The 22,613-nt window shown below is 37.6% G+C and overlaps 1 protein-coding gene across 1 annotated transcript in view; it reads left to right on the forward strand.

The window, feature by feature from the left end:
* The window catches only part of LOC107594374 (dysferlin-like), a 77,905-nt gene that overhangs the window by 47,907 nt on the left and 7,385 nt on the right, over nucleotides 1-22,613 (forward strand). Inside the window, exons 29-39 of the mRNA XM_016284395.1 lie at nucleotides 3,832-3,888; nucleotides 11,323-11,421; nucleotides 15,172-15,300; nucleotides 16,582-16,737; nucleotides 17,348-17,439; nucleotides 17,758-17,928; nucleotides 18,323-18,465; nucleotides 20,024-20,163; nucleotides 20,556-20,644; nucleotides 20,735-20,830; nucleotides 21,113-21,254. Coding sequence (XP_016139881.1) covers nucleotides 3,832-3,888; nucleotides 11,323-11,421; nucleotides 15,172-15,300; nucleotides 16,582-16,737; nucleotides 17,348-17,439; nucleotides 17,758-17,928; nucleotides 18,323-18,465; nucleotides 20,024-20,163; nucleotides 20,556-20,644; nucleotides 20,735-20,830; nucleotides 21,113-21,254 — 1,314 coding nt within the window. The remainder of the gene's footprint in view (nucleotides 1-3,831; nucleotides 3,889-11,322; nucleotides 11,422-15,171; nucleotides 15,301-16,581; nucleotides 16,738-17,347; nucleotides 17,440-17,757; nucleotides 17,929-18,322; nucleotides 18,466-20,023; nucleotides 20,164-20,555; nucleotides 20,645-20,734; nucleotides 20,831-21,112; nucleotides 21,255-22,613) is intronic.

Consider the following 22,613-nt stretch of genomic DNA (forward strand, 5'->3'; position numbering starts at 1 on the left):
GATTCTCATGTGTTTCTCATTTTAGTCTCAACAGTGTCTCAGATGTTTCTCCTAAAAATCCTCAGGAGAAATAAAAGTAGACACAACTGAGACATGAGAAAGTTCTGAAAGAAAGGAATCCAAAATGACAATGGGAGAGAAACGTGTGAGAAACATGGGAGATCTCTTTATTGTCTTGCTGTAATCTCTTGCAAGACTCCATTATAAAAATGTTCTACTGCTCAGAGGTTGCTGTTGCTTTTTTATTGCAATGGGGTTTTTCACCTTTAATGGTCAGGACAGTAGGAGTAGAGACAGGAAACAATTGGACAGGTGAGAATTGAACAGGAGCAGGAAAGTACCTTTAGCTGGGATTGGAATCCATGTTATCTGAGGTGCAGTTGTGCCTTCATGTCGATGTGCTGCCCACAAGGCTATGGCTTTGACAGAGGTTACTCTACGCTCAGGATACTAAGGGGTGATTATCTTATATGTCTCATTGAGATATCAGCTTTTGTCTTAAGATGTCTTCAGTTTTATTTTAGGAGAAATATTAAACTTTTACTAATATTGTAAATACTAAAACTATAATTTAAATAGCATTAAACATTTCAGAATATCAATATTACTATTACTAATATTACTAGTTTAAATGTTATAATTTATCTTCAATGTCCAGCACTGTATATACACCACATTTTCCAAACACACTAGAAAGGACTTACAAGTGCAAGATGTTTAGTATAAACATATACTACATTTTTTAAACCTTTTTTAAACAAATGTAACACTAGTGTACCAGTGTTTTTGAATTATTTACAATTGAATTATTGTTTTTACTTTGTTTAGTATTAAAATTTTGTCTTGTACAGCCCATTTTTGCATGTATGTATATAGGTTATGGTTTCCTCTGTTAAATCACTGTGCAATAAAACATTGTCTACATAAAACAACTTCAAATATGACAATGCATGCATTGTCTTTGATTGAAATGGTGTAGATAAATGACATTGAAGCTAACCAGAGGGAAGAAAAATAAAATAAAAAAGAGATCTCTTTACCATTTCAAATATTTCTCCTAGACAGAAATGAGGTTGCTTTAAGATTGAATGGACACTTTTGCTTGAGTCTCCTGCTTCTCAAACTTGTCTCCTGAGACAAAAACACTAACAATCTCACAATGGTCTCCTTTAAAGCTTTAGAAGATATCTCAACAACTTTACACACTGTGCTCAGATATTTCTCCTTAGCTAGAGACTCTGGATCTCTCACATTTGCCTCCTCAAAAATTTAGAAGAGATCTTAACAACATCACACACTGTGCTCAGATTTTTCTCCTTAGCTAAAGACCCCGGATCTCTCACATTTGTCTCTTTTAAAGCTTTAGAATAGATCTCAACAACATCACACACTGTGCTCAGATATTTCTCCTTAGCTAGAGACTCTGGATCTCTCACATTTGCCTCCTCAAAAATTTAGAAGAGATCTTAACAACATCACACACTGTGCTCAGATTTTTCTCCTTAGCTAAAGACCCCGGATCTCTCACATTTGTCTCTTTTAAAGCTTTAGAATAGATCTCAACAACATCACACACTGTGCTCAGATATTTCTCCTTAGCTAGACTCTGGATCTCTCACATTTGTGACCCTGGACCACAAAACCAATCTTAAGTCCCTGGGGTATATATTTGTAGCAATAGCCAAAAATACATTGTATGGGTCAAAAGTATTGATTTTCCATAAAGATATTTTATAAATTTCCTACTGTAAATATATCAAAACTTAATTTTTTATTAGTAACATGCATTGCTAAGAACTTCATTTGGACAACTTTAAAGGCGATTTTCTCAATATTTAGATTTTTTTTTGCACCCTCAGATTCCAAATATTGTCCTATCATAACAAACCATACATCAATGGAAAGCTTATTTATTCAGCTTTGAGATTGTGTATAAATCTCAATTTCAGAAAAATGTTCCCTTATGACTGGTTTTGTGGTCCAGTGTCACATTTGTCTCCTCAAAAGTTTAGAAGAGGTCTCAACAACATTACACAGTGTGCTCAGATTTTTCTTCTACACTAAAGACTCGAGAGTTCTCAAATTTGTCTCTTCTAAATTTCAGAAGTAATCTCAATAACTTTACAAAGTGTGCACGGAGTCAAATGCCTCAATATGAGCTCAAACATTTCTTCCATATAATATGTATTAATAATCAAATTAGTCAATTAATAATCAAGACTGAGTCATAAGCCATTTATGTGCCTTTCAGCAAAGAAAGCGCCAGGGTTACATTTTCTATAGATTTGATTAAGACATCCGCTACATTACTATTTCCAACAACATTATAAGTACATAAACATTGTCCTATACAGTAAAGTAGCATTGTCCTTATTTCTGCATAATTTCTCTCTCAATATAGCCTTTAACTCTGAATTTATGATTTCCCCCCCTTTATTTAGTGCCTTTTAAGTACTTGACGATGCACACTTTGTAAAGTTGAGATCTCTTCTAAAGCTTTACAGGAGACAAATATGAGACCCCCAGATTATTTAGCTAAAGAGAAAAATCTAAGCACAGTGTGTGATGTTGTTGAGATCTCTAATCTAAACTTTTGAGGAGACAAATATGAGACATCCAGAGTCTCTAGCTAAGGAGAAAAATCTGAGCACAGTGTGCGATGCTGTTGAGATCTTGTTTGGAACTTTGGAGGAGACAAGTGTGAGACCACCAGAGTCTTTAGACTAGGAGAAATATTTGAGCACAGTGTGTGACGCTGTTGAGATCTTGTTTGAAACTTTGGAGGAGACAAGTGTGAGACCACCAGAGTCTTAAGACTAGGAGAAATATCTGAGCACAGTGTGTGACGCTGTTAAGATCTTGTTTGAAACTTTGGAGGAGACAAATGTGAGAGATCCAGAGTCTCTAATTAAGGAGAAATGTCTGAGCACAGTGTGTGATGTTGTTGAGATCTCTTCTAAAGCTTTAAAGGAGACCATTGTGAGATTGTTAGAGTTTTTGTCTCAGGAGACAAGTTTGAGAAGCAGGAGACTCAAGCAAAAATCTCCGTTCGATCTTAAAGTAACCTCATTTCTGTCTAGGAGAAATATTTGAGATGTTAAAGAGATCTCACTTTTGATTTTTCTTTCCTATGGGTTTGAGTCCCATCCAGGAAAAACAAAAATCTTGGGGTGTCATTCTTCATCGGGGAATCACATTTCATGGTCCTAACCTTGGTAATGATTTATCTATCAGCTATAAACAGTCCTGTCTGAGTTCACAAACCACAGATTCGAGTCCGAGCATTCGGTAGGGTTGCCATCTATACCTCATTGACGCTCTCTTTTGGATCTTAGTATGGGAGTTCCAGACCTGGCGACCCGATCCACTGTTTTCTCCGTAATATATGCTGTCATCTTACTTCATCCACATATCCAGCTGATTTAATGTATTGCTCTGTATTCATGTCATTCCTCATTATGCCACAAAAAATATAAAATATAAAATATATAAAATATATAAAATATAAAATAAATAAAATAAATAAAATAAATAAAATATAACTTGGGCCAGGATTGAACTGTTGACTGGTATAGTGTTGTATAACGTGTACATCAGTTAGATTTTTCTTGATAAGGATATTTAATATTATGCATTCCAGTTACAACCTCAAACATTTGCAATATAAACCATAAAAACTACTCTTTGAATAGAGAAATTGAAAGAGTGTTTTTTTTGTCACCTTGATTGTTCCTCTTACTTTGATTGCATTTTTGTGATAGTGTGTTGATTAGCGTATTACAGATATTTACTAACGTTAACCAACTAACCAATGCTTCTGGTTTATAACAGGCAGACTGCACCAACTCTGCCATTATTAACATCTCGCCTTCTCAGTCCAGCCTCCTTGTACGTATGTAAGACCTCATCATCCCTTTCACCATCTCTTTCCATTTCTCTGTATCCTTCATTTCATCCTGACTAGAGCTCTTTGAGTGATTTTATATATATATATATATATACATTTGTCTCCTTTAGTGTTTGTGGCCTATGGAATGTGCACCTTTATTCAGTTAGAACGACTGTGGTAAATTCATACAAATGCGATGTGGCTTGTGTTTTGTGTTGCATGTTCTTTGTGTATGATAATGCAAGGACAAGTGACATCACCCAGACCAAGGACCGACATTTACATGAAGATTTATAAAAAAAAAGAAAAAAAGAGAAAAAAAAATATGAAAAAGACGTCAAGATGCATTTTTTAAAAACATGTCTCAATTTCACTAAGCAATTTTCCTTCTCAGTTAATTTTATTTTATTTTAAGAATATGTTTTTTTCTTCTTCGAAACAATGAAATTTCAGTACTGAAAAATTCTGTATTTTCTGTCCTTCATTTTGTTTCAAACCTGCAAGCCTTTCTTTCTTTTTTGGAAAACAAAACAAGATATTTTTGTTATTTTTTACCTTTCTTCAAAATATATTTTTGTGTGTGTTCCACACAGTGTTGTTTTTAGTGTTAATTATACTATATATTAATATAAGTTTTATATTAAATGAAATTTTAGTTTTAAGTTTTTGTATTTTTGTGTACTTTTGTCATTTTTCATTATTATTATTAATGTAGTCAATATAGAAATGGTTTACTGAGTCTGATGTGGAAAAAGCTGACTGGCCTACACAAAGTCCAGACCTGAACTTGTTTTGGGATGAATTGGAACGCCAACTTCGAGTCAATCCCCATTGCCCAATATCAGCGCTTAACCTCCCTTATGCTCTTGTATCTGAATGAGAGTAAATCCCTGCAGCCATGTTACAACATCTTTCATATCCCACAACATCCCCACAGCATGTTCCAGGCCTTTTCAGAAGATTGAAAACTGTTATAGCTGCAACTCCCTGTCAATACCCATGGTTTTGAAATTAAATGCTCAAATAAGGGTGTGGTGTTTGGTCCACATACTTCTGACCATAAAGAGTTTTTCCAAATGATATTTTCACCAGTCTAATTATGTTAACGGATGCCTCTAATCAGGCAGATATATGCTAGTAGGAGACCTAGCTGGTTTGTGAGTGCTTACGCAAATGTTTGTGGAAACTCGAGGAAGGATTTGTGCATGTGACTGACTGTAGGAACTTTGGGTGAGAGACAATTGTTAATTTTTTATTTAATTTTATTTTTTATTTATGAGGCAAAGTTATTTGTCTTTGACTCTGCAAAGTTCTCTTTGTTACGCTTATGACTGGTTGCAGAACACAGTTCCTCCAAGAGAGGAATCCTGTTTTGTGTTAAGATCAAGGAGACTTAATGGATTCAAACTATCCTTCATTTCATTTCTAAAAGAAAAAAAGTCAGGATCGTGAATGAGTGACCAAGAAAAGAGAAGCAAGCATATAGGAGTTGTGTGTATTCTGTCATCTTTTTAGGCCCATTTACTCTTGGATGTCGTACAGGTCTTAGCATGGTCCAATTTGGTCTTGGTCACATGATCTCCACAGATTTAAGGCTTCGGTTCTAGATCTTAGATCAAGCTAGGACTAAGCAGAATGCTTTGATATAACTTTTTGTTTATATCACACTCTAAATTTAGTACTTTCTCCCTTCTCCTGCTAAAACATAGAGGTTTCTTCTTCTTTTTTTTTGCAAACAAAGATATTTATTTTATTAGAAAACATTCAAACCAGATGATCAAAACCCCAAATTTTCTCTCTCACCAGAGCCAAAGTAAATAGGGCTGTTAAAAGATTCCCCCTCATAGCCAAATGTCAAGAACAGAAAGAAAAAGAATAAGTGAAAGGAAGAAAAAGAGAGAGAGATGAAAATGTGTATTCAATCAGTTTTAAATTACATTTTGTAGATACTTTCTATGAGCCACAGTCCTGTCCTGTTGCTCTCAAGAGGGAGAGAAAAAATATGGAGAGGAGAGAAATGTTCATACATTTTTTTTTCTCATTGTAATTTTAATGAGATGTGCTTCATTATTTTGAGGTCTTTTGATTCACAGATTTTTAAACTGGGGTCTAGAATCCACAGGAGGGTGCTAGAAGGGCAGTACAAAAAATTATTTTACAAAGTTTTACAAAATGATTTTTTTGGGCTGTTAAAACAAACAAAAAAAACTTTATTAAATATGTTTAATACAATATATATATATATATATATATATATATATATAGTGCGTGGAAAAAAATACACTTTCAGCTTAATACAAAGTATATATTTTCCAGATAATATTTAAATAATTTGCTTAATATTCTTTTCTTTGCATAATGCATACTACAATATTACAGTGCCTTTTTTTTTTTTTTTTACATGAACTGTATAATTGCCTTGGGGGGTCTCACACAAAGGATCATCATATTTTGAAATCTTTGTCATCCAAAAAAAAACAAAAAACAAAACCCTGATAAAACCCTAATAATTATCTAATTATTTCAAATTTAGTTTGGCCTAAAGCTGGGCCATACCTATTCTATTCTATTCGATTCGATTCGATTCTATTCTATTCTATTCTATTCTATTCTATGCTTTGTGAGAACTGTCATACACACAGGCCTGCACCGTGGTGATGCAGTGTTTACTGAAGTCTTTGCCAAGCCTTCAGACACTCCAGAGGACAAATGGTATTTCAGCAGTTTTGCCAGTCTTAGTACTTGACATCCAAAACGCATCAGTAGTTTTGAGAGGAGAAAAAAAGAAACATGCAGAACTGTGGTTGCTCATAAAATGGAATATTGGTTGGTGGCTTAATTTTCTTCAGACCATGAAACTATGTTGAAGGTTATTTGAAAGAATGCCTTGACTCTGCTGAAATGTGCAGACAGTGAAGCAGTACAGCACACGTCTTAGTGAACACGGGCTGCCCTTGACCAAAATAAATACAGTTATAAATGTATATGTGCATTCAAAAGTTCCTTTAGCTTTTATTCAAAATCCTGGTTGAGAAGGGCAGTACTGGCTTTATGATATTGTATTATTATGGATGATTTTATGCAAAGTGACTTACAATAGAGAAACAATCGACTGTCACAGGGCCAACAATATTTATAATGTATATTTATAGCCAGCTTTATTAGAGAGCTAGACTAGGAACAAGCTAGAGCAGAGGTGAAAAAAAATGTCCCAACTGCTGTGCTGTACACCAGGGCCCACTAGAGAGCCTCAGTAAACTTCCAAGAGGGCTTCAAGATTACTTAAATTGCTTTAAAACTTAACATTTTAAAAGTGTGATCTCTAGAGCTGGAAAAAGTCAAGTAAATGAATAAAATCTTTAAATGCTGTAAGCATTATTGTAATGGATATACATTTCTGTAGTTACGGCAAGCTCTAAAATATTTGATCAGGTGGTATAGATGAAATCTATTGAATATAAAAAAAATTCTTATCCTTAGTCGTTTAAAATAAGCCTTTGAATATTGTTATTGACCCTGGGGGACCTTGGAGTAAAAAAGGTTGTGAATCAGTGCTGTACACTGATGATTTGACAAATTAATTTGTTCCTTCATTGCACTTGTTTATAAAATATTGTTCCATCAACTGTGATGAGACGTTACCATGTGATGTACTGTACATTGCCATCTTTGATATTTACAAGTCAATTGTGGCATTCGCAGTATGCATTTGCATACTGAGTAGGTACTATATTAAATACACTTAAGCATATCTATACAGGTCGACCGGGTAAAACGGCACCAAACTAGCATATTTCAAAAGTACTATATATACTGTATAGTATATGTGCTATATGAATATGTTGACAGCCTCTACTGCACTCCATCACAACATTCATGAAAAATGAAGGACTGAATTGTAAAGTCGTGGATTAAATTTACCTGCTTTAGAACCTACAGGTTTTCCACCAACTCCATGTCACAAATTCCTGAGGTAATTTTGGATATTGTTTATATTTCTGAATGAATCGTCAATCAAGCCACATGGAATGTCTGTACAGTATATTCTAAACATAACTTATGTTAAAAGCCTATTCAGTGCTCAATTGTTACCAACTCTGCTTGGTTATTTTTCATCACTAGTGCACACAAGCCCTTTCAGACCCAAAGCTAACACCACCAGTGCCCTACAGTAACCTTCACCTCAGGAATTGAGAATGTTTGCAACCATTTACCAGGTTTTGCATGAATTAATTTTTGGAGGAGCAGTGAAGTTCACTGTTTTCCCTCAGCCTCTCCGACCACCCTGTTCCAGTACCAGGCCGCCATGGGCATAGCAGCCATTATAAATCCTCAAATTTGTTGAAATTTCTAGGTTTCCCGGGTTTCCCGGTGTCTAGAATCATATCACTCCCATATTATCTTTTCATCTGTATAACATGAGGGTGTGTTTAACTTTTTGCGAGCATGCACGCACATATACACCCAGGTTTATATGGTGCGGTCTTCTCTGGTGCAGTGCTTATTTCAATAATACCCCTAAGCCCTAAAACCTTTGGGCAAAGTATAGAATAACTAAACGCATACATCTGGTGCACTCAAAGTGTCTGGGTGACCAGACGCACATGCACACTCTCATTACACATCATTTCAGAAACAACATTTTTCCTTACTCGCAAGCACACAGATTAACACAAACTTGCACACAAACACCTAAGGCGCACACACATAGTAGCTAGTATGGAAACATGGCTGTCACGGCGTCCTTAGGCTCCGCTTTAATAGCTCTGTCAGACAAAGAGAGGAGACATGTGGCAGTACTATGAAAAGCACTATTCAGGGCCGGTTAGACTGCCACACAGTCAGGCCAACTCAGCTTAAGTGATTCTGAAAGCAACTTCACAATACTTTGCAAATCCTTGCCGCACACCCAGTCCCATTTACCCCGTGTGCCGCCTTTGGGTATTAATTAATCATTAATTTCTCTCCTTTATTATATTGGCTTGAGGAAGTTCTTGTTTAAATCTGAGTTTACAAAATCTCTGACCTGATACCAACATGACTCTAACTTCTAGAGCTTTCAAGTTACATCCACTTGTCTAAATGTTTTATGTCTTTTGTAAATGATTGGATTTACTGTTTTTAAAACTTTTTGACTGTAATGTTGTGAGCTTTATGACTTTTCAATCTGTGTCCAGACTGCCCACCAAACTTGGCACTGTCTTTTAACCTGTTCTGACTTATTGTCATGCACATGTGCTGCACACATCTCTTCTGTAAGTGCTTACCTCCTAATACAATTACTATTTAGAAAAACTACTGTTTTTGCTGGTTCTTTCATTGGTTTACAGAGTCTCATATTTTCTGAGCAATTCTGGAGCTTTATATTGTGACACTTTTTCTACGTTATTAAGTATAGTGCACTACCATTTTAAAAGTTTGGGGTCAGTACTTTTTTTTTTTGAAAGAAATTAACATGTTAATTCAACAAGAATGTTTATAAAGTTGATCATAAGTGATAGTAAAGACATGTATAATGTTACAAATTATACTTATTTCAAATGAATGTTATTTTGAACTTTCTGTGCAATAAAAAAAAACATAAAAATGTATCCACAAAAATATTATATAACATTGATAATAAGGAGAAATGTTTTTGACCACCAGGTCAGCATATTAAAATGATTTCTGAAGGATCATGAGACACTGAAGACTGAAAAATTCAGACACTGAAGGCTGAAAATTCTGCTTTGTCATCACAGAAATAAATTACATTTTAAAATGTATTTAAATAGGAAAGAGTTATTTTAAATTGTAATAATATTACAGAATAATACTGTTTTACTCTATTTTTGATCAAATAATTGCAGTCTTGGTGACCATAAAAGACCATCTCAAAAGCATTAAATAAAACTTACGGACCCCAAACTTTTGAATGGTAAGGCACACTGTTTTATTTCTTTTTATTTATTATTTCAGATTATGAAAAACTTACGAAAAAGACTTCATTCAAAGTTTGTTTTGATTGATTGATTGATTGATTTATTGGCCTTTTCCAAAATAAACTATATTCAAACTCATGTCGTCCACATATAACTCACTATTCAATGTGTCAGAGATGTGCACTACCCGCTATAAGCCATAGCTCCGATATCAATTTTAGAGAGAATTTATTTTCATATTTGTTCATTTTTCTCCTGTTGAGTTTACTGTGCAGCACACATGTACACAATTTGTTGGTCTGTGACCATAAACAGGATATTGCCCTCACATACAGACATAAACACACAGTCTTGTACTGTAGAGACACACTCTGACACGAGTACACACGTATTCCTTGGCACAGCAGTGGCATGAAGGCCACTTAAACAACACTGTCGGCCCCCTGCCTGGCCACCAAAACGCACGCCACACCACCACACTCCTTAACAACTAAGACGAGGGAAAAAATCCAGCAGAGCCTGGCATTACTCCATCACTACTGTTTTTCCTCTCTCATCGTAAAAGTTAAAAGAACAATGGAAGCGAAACTTGAAGTCTCTCCTCGTAGTGAGTCGAAACTGGCCTTCTGGAAGAGAGAGCAGTGTGCGTGGGTCCAGCCAGCGGAGGGATCTCGTCTCTCTTAAACGTACTGTGTTTTATGCCATGGTGGCTTAGTCTGTCTTTCATCCATCTGTCAAACACACACACGCACATATTTGGACAATACTTGCTTCATAATCAGACTACACTTTTGTTTCTTGTTTTGAAGCAGTGTCACTTGCAGAGGGTGTTTCACATTAACAACACTCTTGTCTTTTGCTTGGATGGGAATATGGTGCTGGCTGAGGTGGGAACTGCCTGATTTGTACCTTTTTGAAAAATTCCCACACTTTCCACATGGAATGAGTGAGCGTTGGCGAGGCTTACTGTATCAGTGGCGATTAGCACATCAAATTGCAGCAGAACATCAGCACTCCTGAACCATACCCATGAAAGTACCAGGAAAATGACAATTTGAAAGCTTTCTTTCTAGTTTCAGTTGATATGCTTACTCTTACGGGCATTACAGCAGAGGGATGATTTATCAGTCACTTATGGAAAAAATTAAGTTATGGAAAGGGTTGTTTCCACTGGTCGTTTGGTCTGTGGATGGTGTCACTGTCACTCGTGCATGTGTCTGTCTGCTTAAAATGTTTTGACACTTGAGCGTATTTTCTCTCGACTTTTATTCCTCATACTTTGCTTTTTCTAACCTTGTCTTCTTGTGTTGAATTTGTTGGACATGCTTTAGTTGGGGCGATGGGTAAGTTGAGGCTTTTATTGCTTTCAGTCTAGATATTTTTGTTCATGAAATGATTGATTTAATTAAGCAGGGGTCTAATGAATGAGGGATGTGGTGTCAGATATGTACTGACCTTCCTTGCTTTAAATGTTTCTTTCCATTCTCTTGTTTTCTTGCTCTGTGTCTACAGCAGGATGAATTTATGGACTGGTGGAGCAAGTTTTATGCCTCCACGGGTGAGAGAAACAAGTGTGGCAGTTATCTAGAGAAGGGCTTCGATACGCTGCAGGTAAGGCATTGAACTAATGTTGTCCCTTATGTTGTTCCAAATGTGCATGACTGACTTTATTTCATACAAAAGGTACATAAGCACAAAAGATATTTTGAAGAACTGTTTTTGTCCATACGAAATCAGTGGGGTCCAAAACAACATTAGACCCCAAAAACCACTAAAGGGCTTTTCACGTGGCGCTTAACCCTGGGTTATCTCCATTCTAAACCCCACTTTTAACCTAGGTTAAAGTTTCACTCTTGTAATTCATAAACAGGGTTAACAATGCTTTGTACTAGTGCTGTCATAATTAGCACATTAACGCATGTGATTATTTTTTTCAGTTTAACTTGTTAAGAAAAAAATATTTAATGCAATTAACCCAGGGGCGGTCTCTTTTTTTCTTGACAAGATTTGTGTTTATTTAGACGCAGAGCATCTTTACGACCACATCAAATGGGAGATTTTTCAGATGTGCACTCCAACTTCACCTCAGTGCCAGGCGCTAATCAAAATAGTGCGAAAAAGGTACAGGTGACGAGGGAGCTTCAGAAGATAAAACAGTGAACCGTGTGGTCAGATGAGATGTTGTCAGGCCATATGTCAGTAAAAACTAATTTTCCTGTCTTGTCAGCCATAATACTGTGCTTGTAGCACATGCTCTTCAACTGCATGCACAAATGCAGTGGCGCACACTGTATATAATTTCATATTAAAGCACAAATGAAACTATGAGCATGCAGTGTTATTGTTATGTCGTCAGTTAAGTCATGAAGTTACCAAAAAGGCGATTAAAGCTGCCTTAAAACTGTGTGTGTATGTAAGTATTTATATATGCGTCACATTTAAGAACATGTCTTTGAAATGCAATGGTTTTCAGAACTTTCCTGGAGCACCCAGCACTATCTTCCTCATCTAACACACCTGATTTAACTCGTCAGCTCATTAGTAGAGACTTTAAGACCTGAAGTGAGTCAGAAAAGGTAAAGAGTTGTGAGAAAATACGATACGTGTCAGATCTGCATGATGTTCAGCAGCGGCAGCTCATAAAGCAGCCAAAATAACCAAAGAACAAAAGAAAAAAGAGGAAATCAGTAACTATTGTAGATTTAAGGATTCATCTATATTTAATTTAAAATGTAGCGTTTGATAACTATTTAGTTTCTGTATATTTCCTACTAGCTGAAGGGCAGCTAAATATGACATTTATTATAATGGGTTTATGTGAAGATTGTTTTAAGTTGACTTATTACACGGCTCTGTGAAATACTTGATTCTGATTGGTCAGTCGCAACATTCCGAGGTATGTTATCCCTCGATAACAACTGGTAAAAACTAATAACACGGGCTCATCAGGGTAACCGAAGTCTGCGCTATACTCTTGCAAGGAAGAGTTTTTTTTTTCATGGAAGCTTTGCGTTTGGTTAGCTAATAAAATATTAAACTTCAATTCAGTATTATGTGTACACTTATTTAATTATGTCATCCTGGTATCGCGGACTTGCTCTCTCATTTCATACAAATGCAGCTGCTGCCATTTTGCGACGATTTTTGTACACTGTAATGGATTATAAGATATAACAAACAAACTGGTAAGATAAATCAATATATTTTATCACCTTAATTATTTTTGTGGTAAAATGTTGTGTAATAAGTGGTTTGACTGCACCGTATCCCTCAAATGCCCGTCTAGTTTGAACTTGCCACTTGTTCGCAACTGCTGTGTTCACGGAAGCTTTGCGTTCAAATATTTCGACTCAAATCAATACTTTGTGTCTAATTATTTACTTATGTGGCAAGTAGCCATGTAATAAGCGGGATAATGTACATCCTCCGCTTCGCTCCGGGGTCTTGATCACCCTGTCGGGGGTTATTCTGCGATAACAACCGGCTGGATGTACATTATCCCTTGCTTAAATTAGAAGCTGTTATTTTTTCAAGTGTAATAAATGTTCAATTTGATAGCTCTCAATTATACTTTAATGTTGAATGACTATAGTCAATGGTTAAATATTAGAAAAATAAATTTCCTTGGTATCAGTGATAAAATAGTCAGTCATAAAAAAGATGGCATTAAACAAATATTAAAAAAAATACTATCTTTATGTTGTTTCTACATTAATTTAAAGATTGAATGTGAAATTATTGAAATATAAAAGTATATTTAAAAACGTTAATGTTAGGTGGGATTAATCGTGATTAATTGCGATTAATTGGTTAATTTTTTTAAATTTGTTTGACAGCACTACTTTTTACCCAAGGTTTTGAAAGCCTACTCCAAAGCAGGGTTAGCTTTTGTGCCATTAACCTCACATTGCAGTGCCAAATTTGTGTAGTGTGAAACAATGCGGTGTTAGAAAGTTATGGCTAGATGTTTACTAACAGATACCCAATCGCGTGGACAGTCACAGAAGCATGAACATGAACATGAACATGATGACAGAACATTTTGGGGAAGAACTATCCCTTTAAAGAATCCAGTACATGGTTTCCTACACAACTTGAGAACAAAAAGTTCTCTGTGGAACTCGAAGGAATAATTAACCAAAAACTAACATTTTGTCATTGTTTTTTCATCCTCATGTCTCCCAAATGGCACGTCTAAAACAATCCCAGCAGTATGAAATCTGTACATGGAGATTAACAGCAAAAGTTAATAGTAACTATAGTGACATTATCAGTGCCCAAAGAAAACCAAACATAAAGATGCCAGAACGTCAAAGTCCTGTGGTCTCTCTCTGGAGTGCGCATGCCTACTTTCAAAAGCTCACTCCAGTCCACTCCAGCCCACTTCCCACAAGCTTATTCATTTATAATAGAGCCTGTGGCTGCCAGATTCCCAACTTTTCCGATGAATTCATGTCGGGGTTGTCGCAGGGGGATAACCAAGTGCAGACAAGGGCTCCGTTACTGACGTCATCGGCCCATTTTCCCCCAGCCCACACCTCCCTATCATCCCTCGATCTCTGGCCGGATTGTCAGCGATCTCCCCTGTCACCACATTCTCTCTCTTCTTGCCTTAGCCACTCTTTCCAACCTTTCCGATCTAAACGTGCCAGTTAGTCATCTGACAGGGGCTCAGGTCTCAGGGCTACCTGCGAGGCCCGGGGTTCGATTGTTGGCTGTCACTGTGTGAGAGTGTCCCACGCACCGGGAGGAGCAGCAGACAGAAACACTTTCCCTAAAACTGCTGAGATGAGCTGTTATTTTGGGCTAATGGTGCCTGAGGGAGAGATTGAAGGCAGGGAAAGAGCAAAAGAGACTGGGAGAGGGTTTCATGTGCTGTGTCACACGTTCAGGGACCAGGCCTGAGTGAGTCAACTAGAAAAACAGAGCGACTCGCTTATGAGGATTCCTTCATACTTTTGTCACTAAGTTGTCTCCTAGGTGGCCGTTTGGTTGGAGAGTTGTGCGCCGCTAGTTAAAAGTTGTGTAATGTCATGGCCAAGCATATTTTCCTCAGGCACATATCGTTTTTGTGCATTTTTATTGCCATTTTTAAACATTCTCATAATCAGGAATTTCCAGATCTTTTTGTATTAATGATGCATTTGAGGATGTTTGGCTTGCGCCTGAAATGTTAAAACCACAATTAAAGATCTCAGAGTCCAAGATTCTAAAGAAAACTGCTTTGGCAAGACAAACAATGAATGTCTTGTGCATAGTATGTGTCCTTTCAGCCCTTTCAGTTGATTAGAGCACATTTTTAAAGAACTAGATCTGCATCCAAATCATATATCACACACTCTCCTGTGCTTCCTTTCTCAGGTGTATGACAGGGAACTGGAGAAGGTTGAAGGCTTCGAGCAGTTGGCTGATTTCTGTCAAACGTTTAAACTTCACCGTGGAAGAGTCCAGAATGAGAGTGAAGACCCTTCTGTTGTTGGAGAGTTCAAGGTAGGGTCACTCATAACCTCTCAGCTACTATCAACTTCTATCTCGTGCGCTCTCATTCAGTCTCCAAGAGGAAAAACAGACGGCGCCAGATGAAGCAATGGATGGGTGTCGTTGCTTATTATCTAAGCTAATGAAAAGTCATTTGAATTGGGCCTTCTATTTAAACTGATCACATACATGCCTGGCAGGGTCAGTCTGTACTTTGTCAAATTTACCATTGAACAATTTGTTCATTTAGAGTGTTCTGCAACAGATCCAGAGTCTTATGCCATTCTTTTGGTAAACTGTCTAGATCTCCAAAAATGTGCCTCCTTGCCTTCTTTACAGAAACGGTCTCTTAAAAATAGAGGTTCTTTAATGGTTCTGGGACCTTTAGGTCACCCTAAGCCTCTTACCAAGAACCATGTTATGTTTTATAGGGTAGTTGAGGTTGCTATACGGTTTTATTGGAGATTAAAATGTTTCTGAAGATACATTGTGGGTTATTCAAGTCATTGTACTAGTTTCTGGGTACATTGTGCATAGAGGCTGAATATTTCCGGAAACTTTCCAGGATTTTTGGAACCTTTTGAAAAGTTCCCGCAAATTTACTGGAAATTTGCTGCCCCTTTGCAACCTACTTCTGTGTTTTTTAAAGCATCAGTACATTGATGTTTTCGAAAGAATTAAGGAATAAAAGGTTTTTTAAATGTAAAATAAAAAAGACAGAAATAAAAAAGAGCATTAAAATTGTCATAATTTTGTCAACATTTTGTCATTATTATCTTTCTTCTGTGGAACTCATGGTGATGTTTTGAAGCATTTCAGACCAATGTTGTTTTAGTATTGTTTATATGCTATTGTACTATTTAGGGATATTTTGAATAGCTTTTATTTATTTATTTATTTATTTATGGTTTTAGTAATTTTGTTATGTGATTCTGTCAGCTTTATTGTTATTATTATTATTATTATTATTATTATTTTAATATTTATCTATTTAGATAATGAAAGAATAACAGTAATATTGGAACTTTTAAAAAATACCCTCCTATGGCATCCGGCATATGGCTGTAAAACCCATTTCAGTTCTAATTGGAACCTTTAATTTGAAGAGTCTAGATACTTTTTCCTGGTTTATTTGAATTAAAACTGGTTTAGTTCTAGTAGGATTTGAGGGAACTAAATTCGAGGGATTAAAGTGTAATTTGAGGTTTGTCTGGAGGCCCCAGACAGCAGGTCTCCAGAAAAAAGTAAAACTAAATTGCACCATGAGTTACACTGACTCCTGTCCTTCTTCAGGGCTCATTTAAGATCTATCCATTGCCTGACGATCCCTCAATGCCCGTACCCCCACGCCAGTTCCGCAAACTTCCCCCAAACGGTATAGAAGAGTGCCTGGTACGTGTCTATATCATCCAGGCCTATGGCTTACAGCCCAAAGATGCCAATGGCAAGGTAGGTACAACACAGCCAAAACAAGGCAAAAAAGGAAAGGAACATGCTAACAAGCAATTTGCTTTTCAGTGACCTTGTATACATCTCTGGGTTGGGAGAGGTTGTTACAACAGCCCTTGTATTTTCACTAGACGCATTCACAAATCTTTAGTTTTTTTCATCAGCCAGACGAGTCCTTTGCGAAGCCTCTGCAGTGCCAGAGTCATAAGAGAGCTGAGAAATTGTTTTATGAAAACATGGAGCCACCCTTTTACCCACAACCATAAACTCGCAATCACTGCCCGAGACCTGGCCAACACGCCACCACCGCTGGCCCTGCGTCAGATGGGCTTTCCCTTCATTAGTTGCGAATATTCTAAGATGACGTCCTTTCATCACCTACTCAGGCCAGGAGTTATGATATGGAACATTTCACACATGTACTCGCTGCCTATGAAACACACACTGATCACAGAGATTTGATGCTTTTTTCCACCGAAAGAGCAAAGAGCAGTTGTTTTAAGTTTCAAAAGGAGGGCATGCTGTTTTGGATATTGTCGCTTATGGTATATATGTGCGAGTGTGTGGCTATGTTAACACATACTAACAAGCACTCCTTGTTCTTTCGTAGTGTGACCCCTATGTTAAGATCACACTTGGCAAGAAATCAGTCGATGACCACGACAATTACATACCCTGTACTTTGGACCCTGTCTTTGGAAAGTAAGTTTTTTTTCTTTTTCTTTCTGTCCCTGAACATAGTCTCTCTCTCTCTCTCTCTCTAACACACACACACAGATATAGAAACACGTCATTCCAAGGATCAATTATACCAGCAGGGGTCGCCACACTCATAAAAATGATGATGTCCCTAATTCTAAGAGTCTTGGTGTTGAATATGTGCTAGAGGGAAGGTTTGATCTGGTGGCTAAATGATGACTGAATAGCAAGGGTGTGCTTTTGAAAACATTTAAGTGAAATAATTTCTGACCAAAGGAAGTATTCAGAGATTGAAATGCATATCTTTTGATTCTCATTTAGGATGTTTGAGCTGACTTGCTCTCTGCCTCTTGAGAAGGACCTAAAGATCACGCTGTATGATTATGACATGGTCACTAAAGATGAGAAAATTGGAGAGACTGTCATTGATTTGGAGAATCGCTTCTTGTCGTGTCATGGTGCTCGCTGCAGCCTGCCACAGTCCTACTGTTTGTAAGAAATGCCTCTGTCTCTCATTATATTTCCTTCCACCTACCAGGTATTATTAGGAGTCATTATGAAAACAGTAAATAACAGGAAATGAATGTTGTAAAACTCAATCCAATGTCATATTGTGATTCTCAAATCGAAAAAAATCTCAAACCAGTAAAGACCAGCAAACCACCTTAAACTGGCTTAAGCATTGTCATATTATAATGCTGAAACGCATCCTTGTTTAAAAAACAACTATGCCTAAGGGAAAGTGCTTGTCTTAGCTGGTTTAAGATGAATTTGCTGGTCCTTAACCCTAAGTTTTGACTAACTGTTGGCAATCCCAGTAACTGTGATAATACATTCTGCTCAGTTACACACTGCTACCCTCTTTTTGTCACTGTGCCGACTGCAGGTCTGGAGTTAACCAGTGGCGAGATCAGCTGAAACCATCCCAGTTACTTCATCGTCTGTGCGAGAAGCAAAACTACAAACTGCCAGTCTACAAGCAGGATAGAATCTACTTCAGAGGACAGGAGTACACAGTTGCAGACCTTGGTCAGTGTCCTAAACACACACCCCAACCAGACCTAGTTTCCTACCACTGAACTTAATGCTCATGATATTTGATCATTAATTCTGCGATTGTCGTTACCAAGAGTGGCTTCTTAGAGAACTGTGTATTACGTGAGTGCATACGTATGAATAAACACAGGCATCACGACCTATCAAACCCACGGCTGGACAGTGAAAAAAGAAAGTGGAAGTCTTTTCTTTGGAGCTGCTGAAAGCATTAGTCACGAGTAAGAGCTAATCAAAGCACCAGCCTGACTCAATCACATCTTCCGTCATTAAAAAAAAAGCAAGTCGAGCACGAGATCGGCTGCGGTTCTGTGAAAACACTGACAGAAAAAGAATAATGATATATGTCTCGGCTTGTGCCATACATCATATCTTTGTGTGTGGGATCACAGAGCTGTCGGGGAGGCCGCTTGGCTGTTCTTGCTCGCCGCTATGAACGGAAAGAATGAGTTGTCCCTCTGTGTGAAGAAAAACAAGTGTGATATTGTAAAGACGACAGACCTGTGTAAACATACAGCACCTCTGACATAATCATTCATTCACAGCAAATATATCACTCCTTGCCACAGCAACCTGACGTCCCCTCCTGTTTTAAAGTGTGCCCCTGGGAAGATAATGCTAACTAATGCTAGTTCACCATTAGGTGTGTATTTTGTTGATCTTACTTGTGCGTAACCTCCATCAGATCCTCCCAGCACTTCTGGTTTGACCTCCAAGCCCTTCAAGTTCCACGGTGCCATTCAACCAGTCAGATGTCACACATGGCCTACAGAAAGCCAAGCTCTCCAGCCATTTTCCCTTCCATGAAGCTTTGGGACGAGGTCGGCTTCAGATTTATGGTGAACTAGCATGCAAGCATGTTCAGCCAAGGTCAACAGTGTGGCAGGCTCCTCAGCCTCCTGCTCCCATGTCTCGACGCGGAGGAATACTACATCTCTTTGTTTGGCCCATGTAACCGCTGCAACCCGCGCGTCAAAGCAATTATCAGGTGGCCTTTTCGGGCATCCAACTTCATGGCAGAAAGGTCTTCCTCCACTTCAATCTTTTTCCTCTTTTCTCCACACTCTAACCATGTTTCCCTCAGGGACGTGACACAGGGTTTCAAACCATAAACTGAACAGTGGGCGTTTATTTTTTTTCTTCCCTCGCTCTCTCTTTTTGCTTTTTGACAAGGGGAAACTCTCTTCTTAGATCAACAGCAATGAAATCAACGCATCATCTGAGGAACAGGGAAAGATAAACATTTCCGACTATTTAACTGGAATGCTTCATGAATGTTGGCTTTTTTTCTGCTCTCGGATATGGCTTAATAAAACTTGATGCCCAAATGTTCTTCATATCAATTCAGAGGTTACATAGTGGTTCCATTTCACGGTTTTAACGTAAAATAACATTATGATGAATCTTCCTAACTGTTAACCAATTTTAAGCTAAAAAAAAACAAAAGTTCGAAGTGCCTCAACATTTTGGCTTTTTTATGTCAGTATGAGTTTAAACTACAGTGACCTTATTGTTGACTATATTTGGCCCTCAGATGAAGGAAAACCTCTTAACGCTCACCTGGGACCAGTGATGGAGCGTCTAGCTCTGTTGGTGTTGAAGAGGCAGTATCTGGTGCCTGAACATGTAGAGACGCGACCCCTCTACAGCCCTCTACAGCCAGATATAGAACAGGTTACATAGTCACATATTCCTATTCCCAAAATTAAATTTTTTAAAATTATTTTATAATATTTTATATTTATTATTTACATGTATTTTTTTTGTAGATTTTATGCAAGATTTTAATTTAAAATGCTATAGAGTTTATTTGATCTTATTGTAAATATGCAATGTATTTTATTCTATACTAAATTGAAAGAGTAAAATTTATTTCGTTTTTCATATTATACTTTATTTTAATTATGTAGTGCATTTTATTTTATACTATACTATTTAAATTTTTTTATACAATTTTATTTTATTATTTCATTTTTTGCAAAATCTATTATCTCATATAGCTTTCACTATGCTTTTCTCATGTTTTTCATGACATGCCTTGTCACTCTTTTATTACCAAAACCCAGGGGCGCATGCAGATGTGGGTGGACATTTTCCCGAAATCTTTAGGCCCACCAGGACCTCCATTCAACATCACGCCACGCAAAGCTAAAAAGTAAGAACATTTCCTTGGTTTAATATCTGTCAATTTTGTTTTCAAAACACATCTAGAAGCATAACGTATCCATGTTTTCTGCTCCCATAGGTTCTTCCTGCGCTGTGTTATATGGAACACAAGAGATGTTATCTTGGATGATGTCAGTGTTACTGGGGAGAAGATGAGTGACATTTATGTGAAAGGGTACATCTGGGTGTCATAAATGGCTTGTTGGGTTTGTGTGTATGAGCTCTGGTTAAATGAAGTTGCTCTTGTTTCCCATGTCATGGGCCTGTTGCTTGTCTGTTGCCACTGTGACCAATAGTAACAACGGCTTGCAAAAATTATCGATCAGTAGCAAAAAAACACAGTTGCAAGGCAACCATAGACCCAAGCTGTAGGTCAATTACAGCTAAGCAGCATTGTCTTCTAATGTGTTGGAAATGATGTGTCGGGTAATTGTGAATGTTATTTTTTCAATCCTAGCTGGATGCACGGCCACGAAGAGAACAAGCAGAAAACAGATGTGCACTATCGATCACTGGGTGGTGAGGGCAACTTTAACTGGCGTTTCTTCTTCCCCTTCCACTATTTACCTGCAGAACAGCTCTGCACCATTGATAAGAAGGTGAGACGTAATCTGCATTTGTAAATTAAGTGGAGACATTTGAGAAAGACATGAAGGAAAACTCAAAATGAAAAAACTCTGAACTGTTGATAAGAAGGCGCGACATAATATACATTTTTGAGTTTAGTGGAAATATGTCAATTGTCAATTGAAAAAGACATAAAAAGAGAATTCAAACCGGGTTTGTTTAGTGGTTAGCTAGTGATGCTAGGCCTGTCGACATTTATATCCACACTCTGCACTTCAGCTATGTTGCTGAAACGAAAATCTCAGATTGATTGAATCTGAATAGGTGATGCGAATAGATCATCCTGCATGATTTGAAAGGTATCACTGCAGTTGGCAGGTGTTTAATGCAATGTTTCAAACCCAGATATGTTGCAGGCTGCATCTGGCACGCTTCCACTTACCGAACGTGGTACATGAACATCTTGTAACTGCAAGACAGTCCAGACTTCATCCAAGCAATCTCAGGGAAAACAGTTGTGATGGACAAGGCACTTAAAGTGAGGTTTTGGCAGGCAAGAGATCAGTTATGGTAAGATTGAAGATAGCGGTTCCACCCATTAAATTGAGAGCAGCCCGCAACAGCTGTCAAAAGATATATCCACTTTGGCTGAAGTTTGCTGGACGCAACACACAATAGAACCGATACATAGCGAAACAGATTCTCTTGCATGAAACACGGCCCTCTGTGATAAATTAGAAGTGAGTTCTTGTTTGCAGTGTTTGTTTTGATGGAGCTGTATGCGGTTGTCAGGCAGGATGTGCAGACCGCGCAGCCTGTTTACCGGTGAACGGCAGCAGTGCGGCTCTGTCAAGCGTGAGTTCATTATCCTCACCGTGATTGTCCGCACATCCATCACGGGTACAGTACGGTGGGAATGCTGTCACGCAGATGGAATCCTGTCTGGCGGTGGGGTGCAGAATCAGGGCTGTTGTGGGAGTCGCTAACACTCTTTTCTGACTGGAACGTTTCTGTTGCTCTTGGTGGCTCTCACTCTCCCTCTGACTCTCACCCTCTTTCTAATTCTGCTTCACACATTCACGCTATCTTTTCCTCACTCTGTCTTTCTCAGTCGCTGTCTTGGTCTGTCAGTTTATTTCTGCCTCTCTGTTTCTCCTAGAGGTGGTGTAGCTCATTTGTAGGGCTGGGTACTAATAGGTTGTTGGGTTTAATTTCACAAGCAAGGCGCTTAGTAGTGATGCACACTATATCGATTTTTGACTGTTATTTGAGATTATTGAATTTATTTAATTGTTAATGCTCATTTCCACTTTTTTATATTTAGATTACCTTTGCCATCATCTAAAGCTAATTTAATCTTTAATTCATTAATAATTAAAAACTGTTAAATG

This window comes from Sinocyclocheilus grahami, unplaced genomic scaffold (assembly GCF_001515645.1).
Source record: "Sinocyclocheilus grahami isolate Dianchi unplaced genomic scaffold, SAMN03320097.WGS_v1.1 scaffold10.1, whole genome shotgun sequence".
NCBI classification, from domain to species: domain Eukaryota; kingdom Metazoa; phylum Chordata; class Actinopteri; order Cypriniformes; family Cyprinidae; genus Sinocyclocheilus; species Sinocyclocheilus grahami.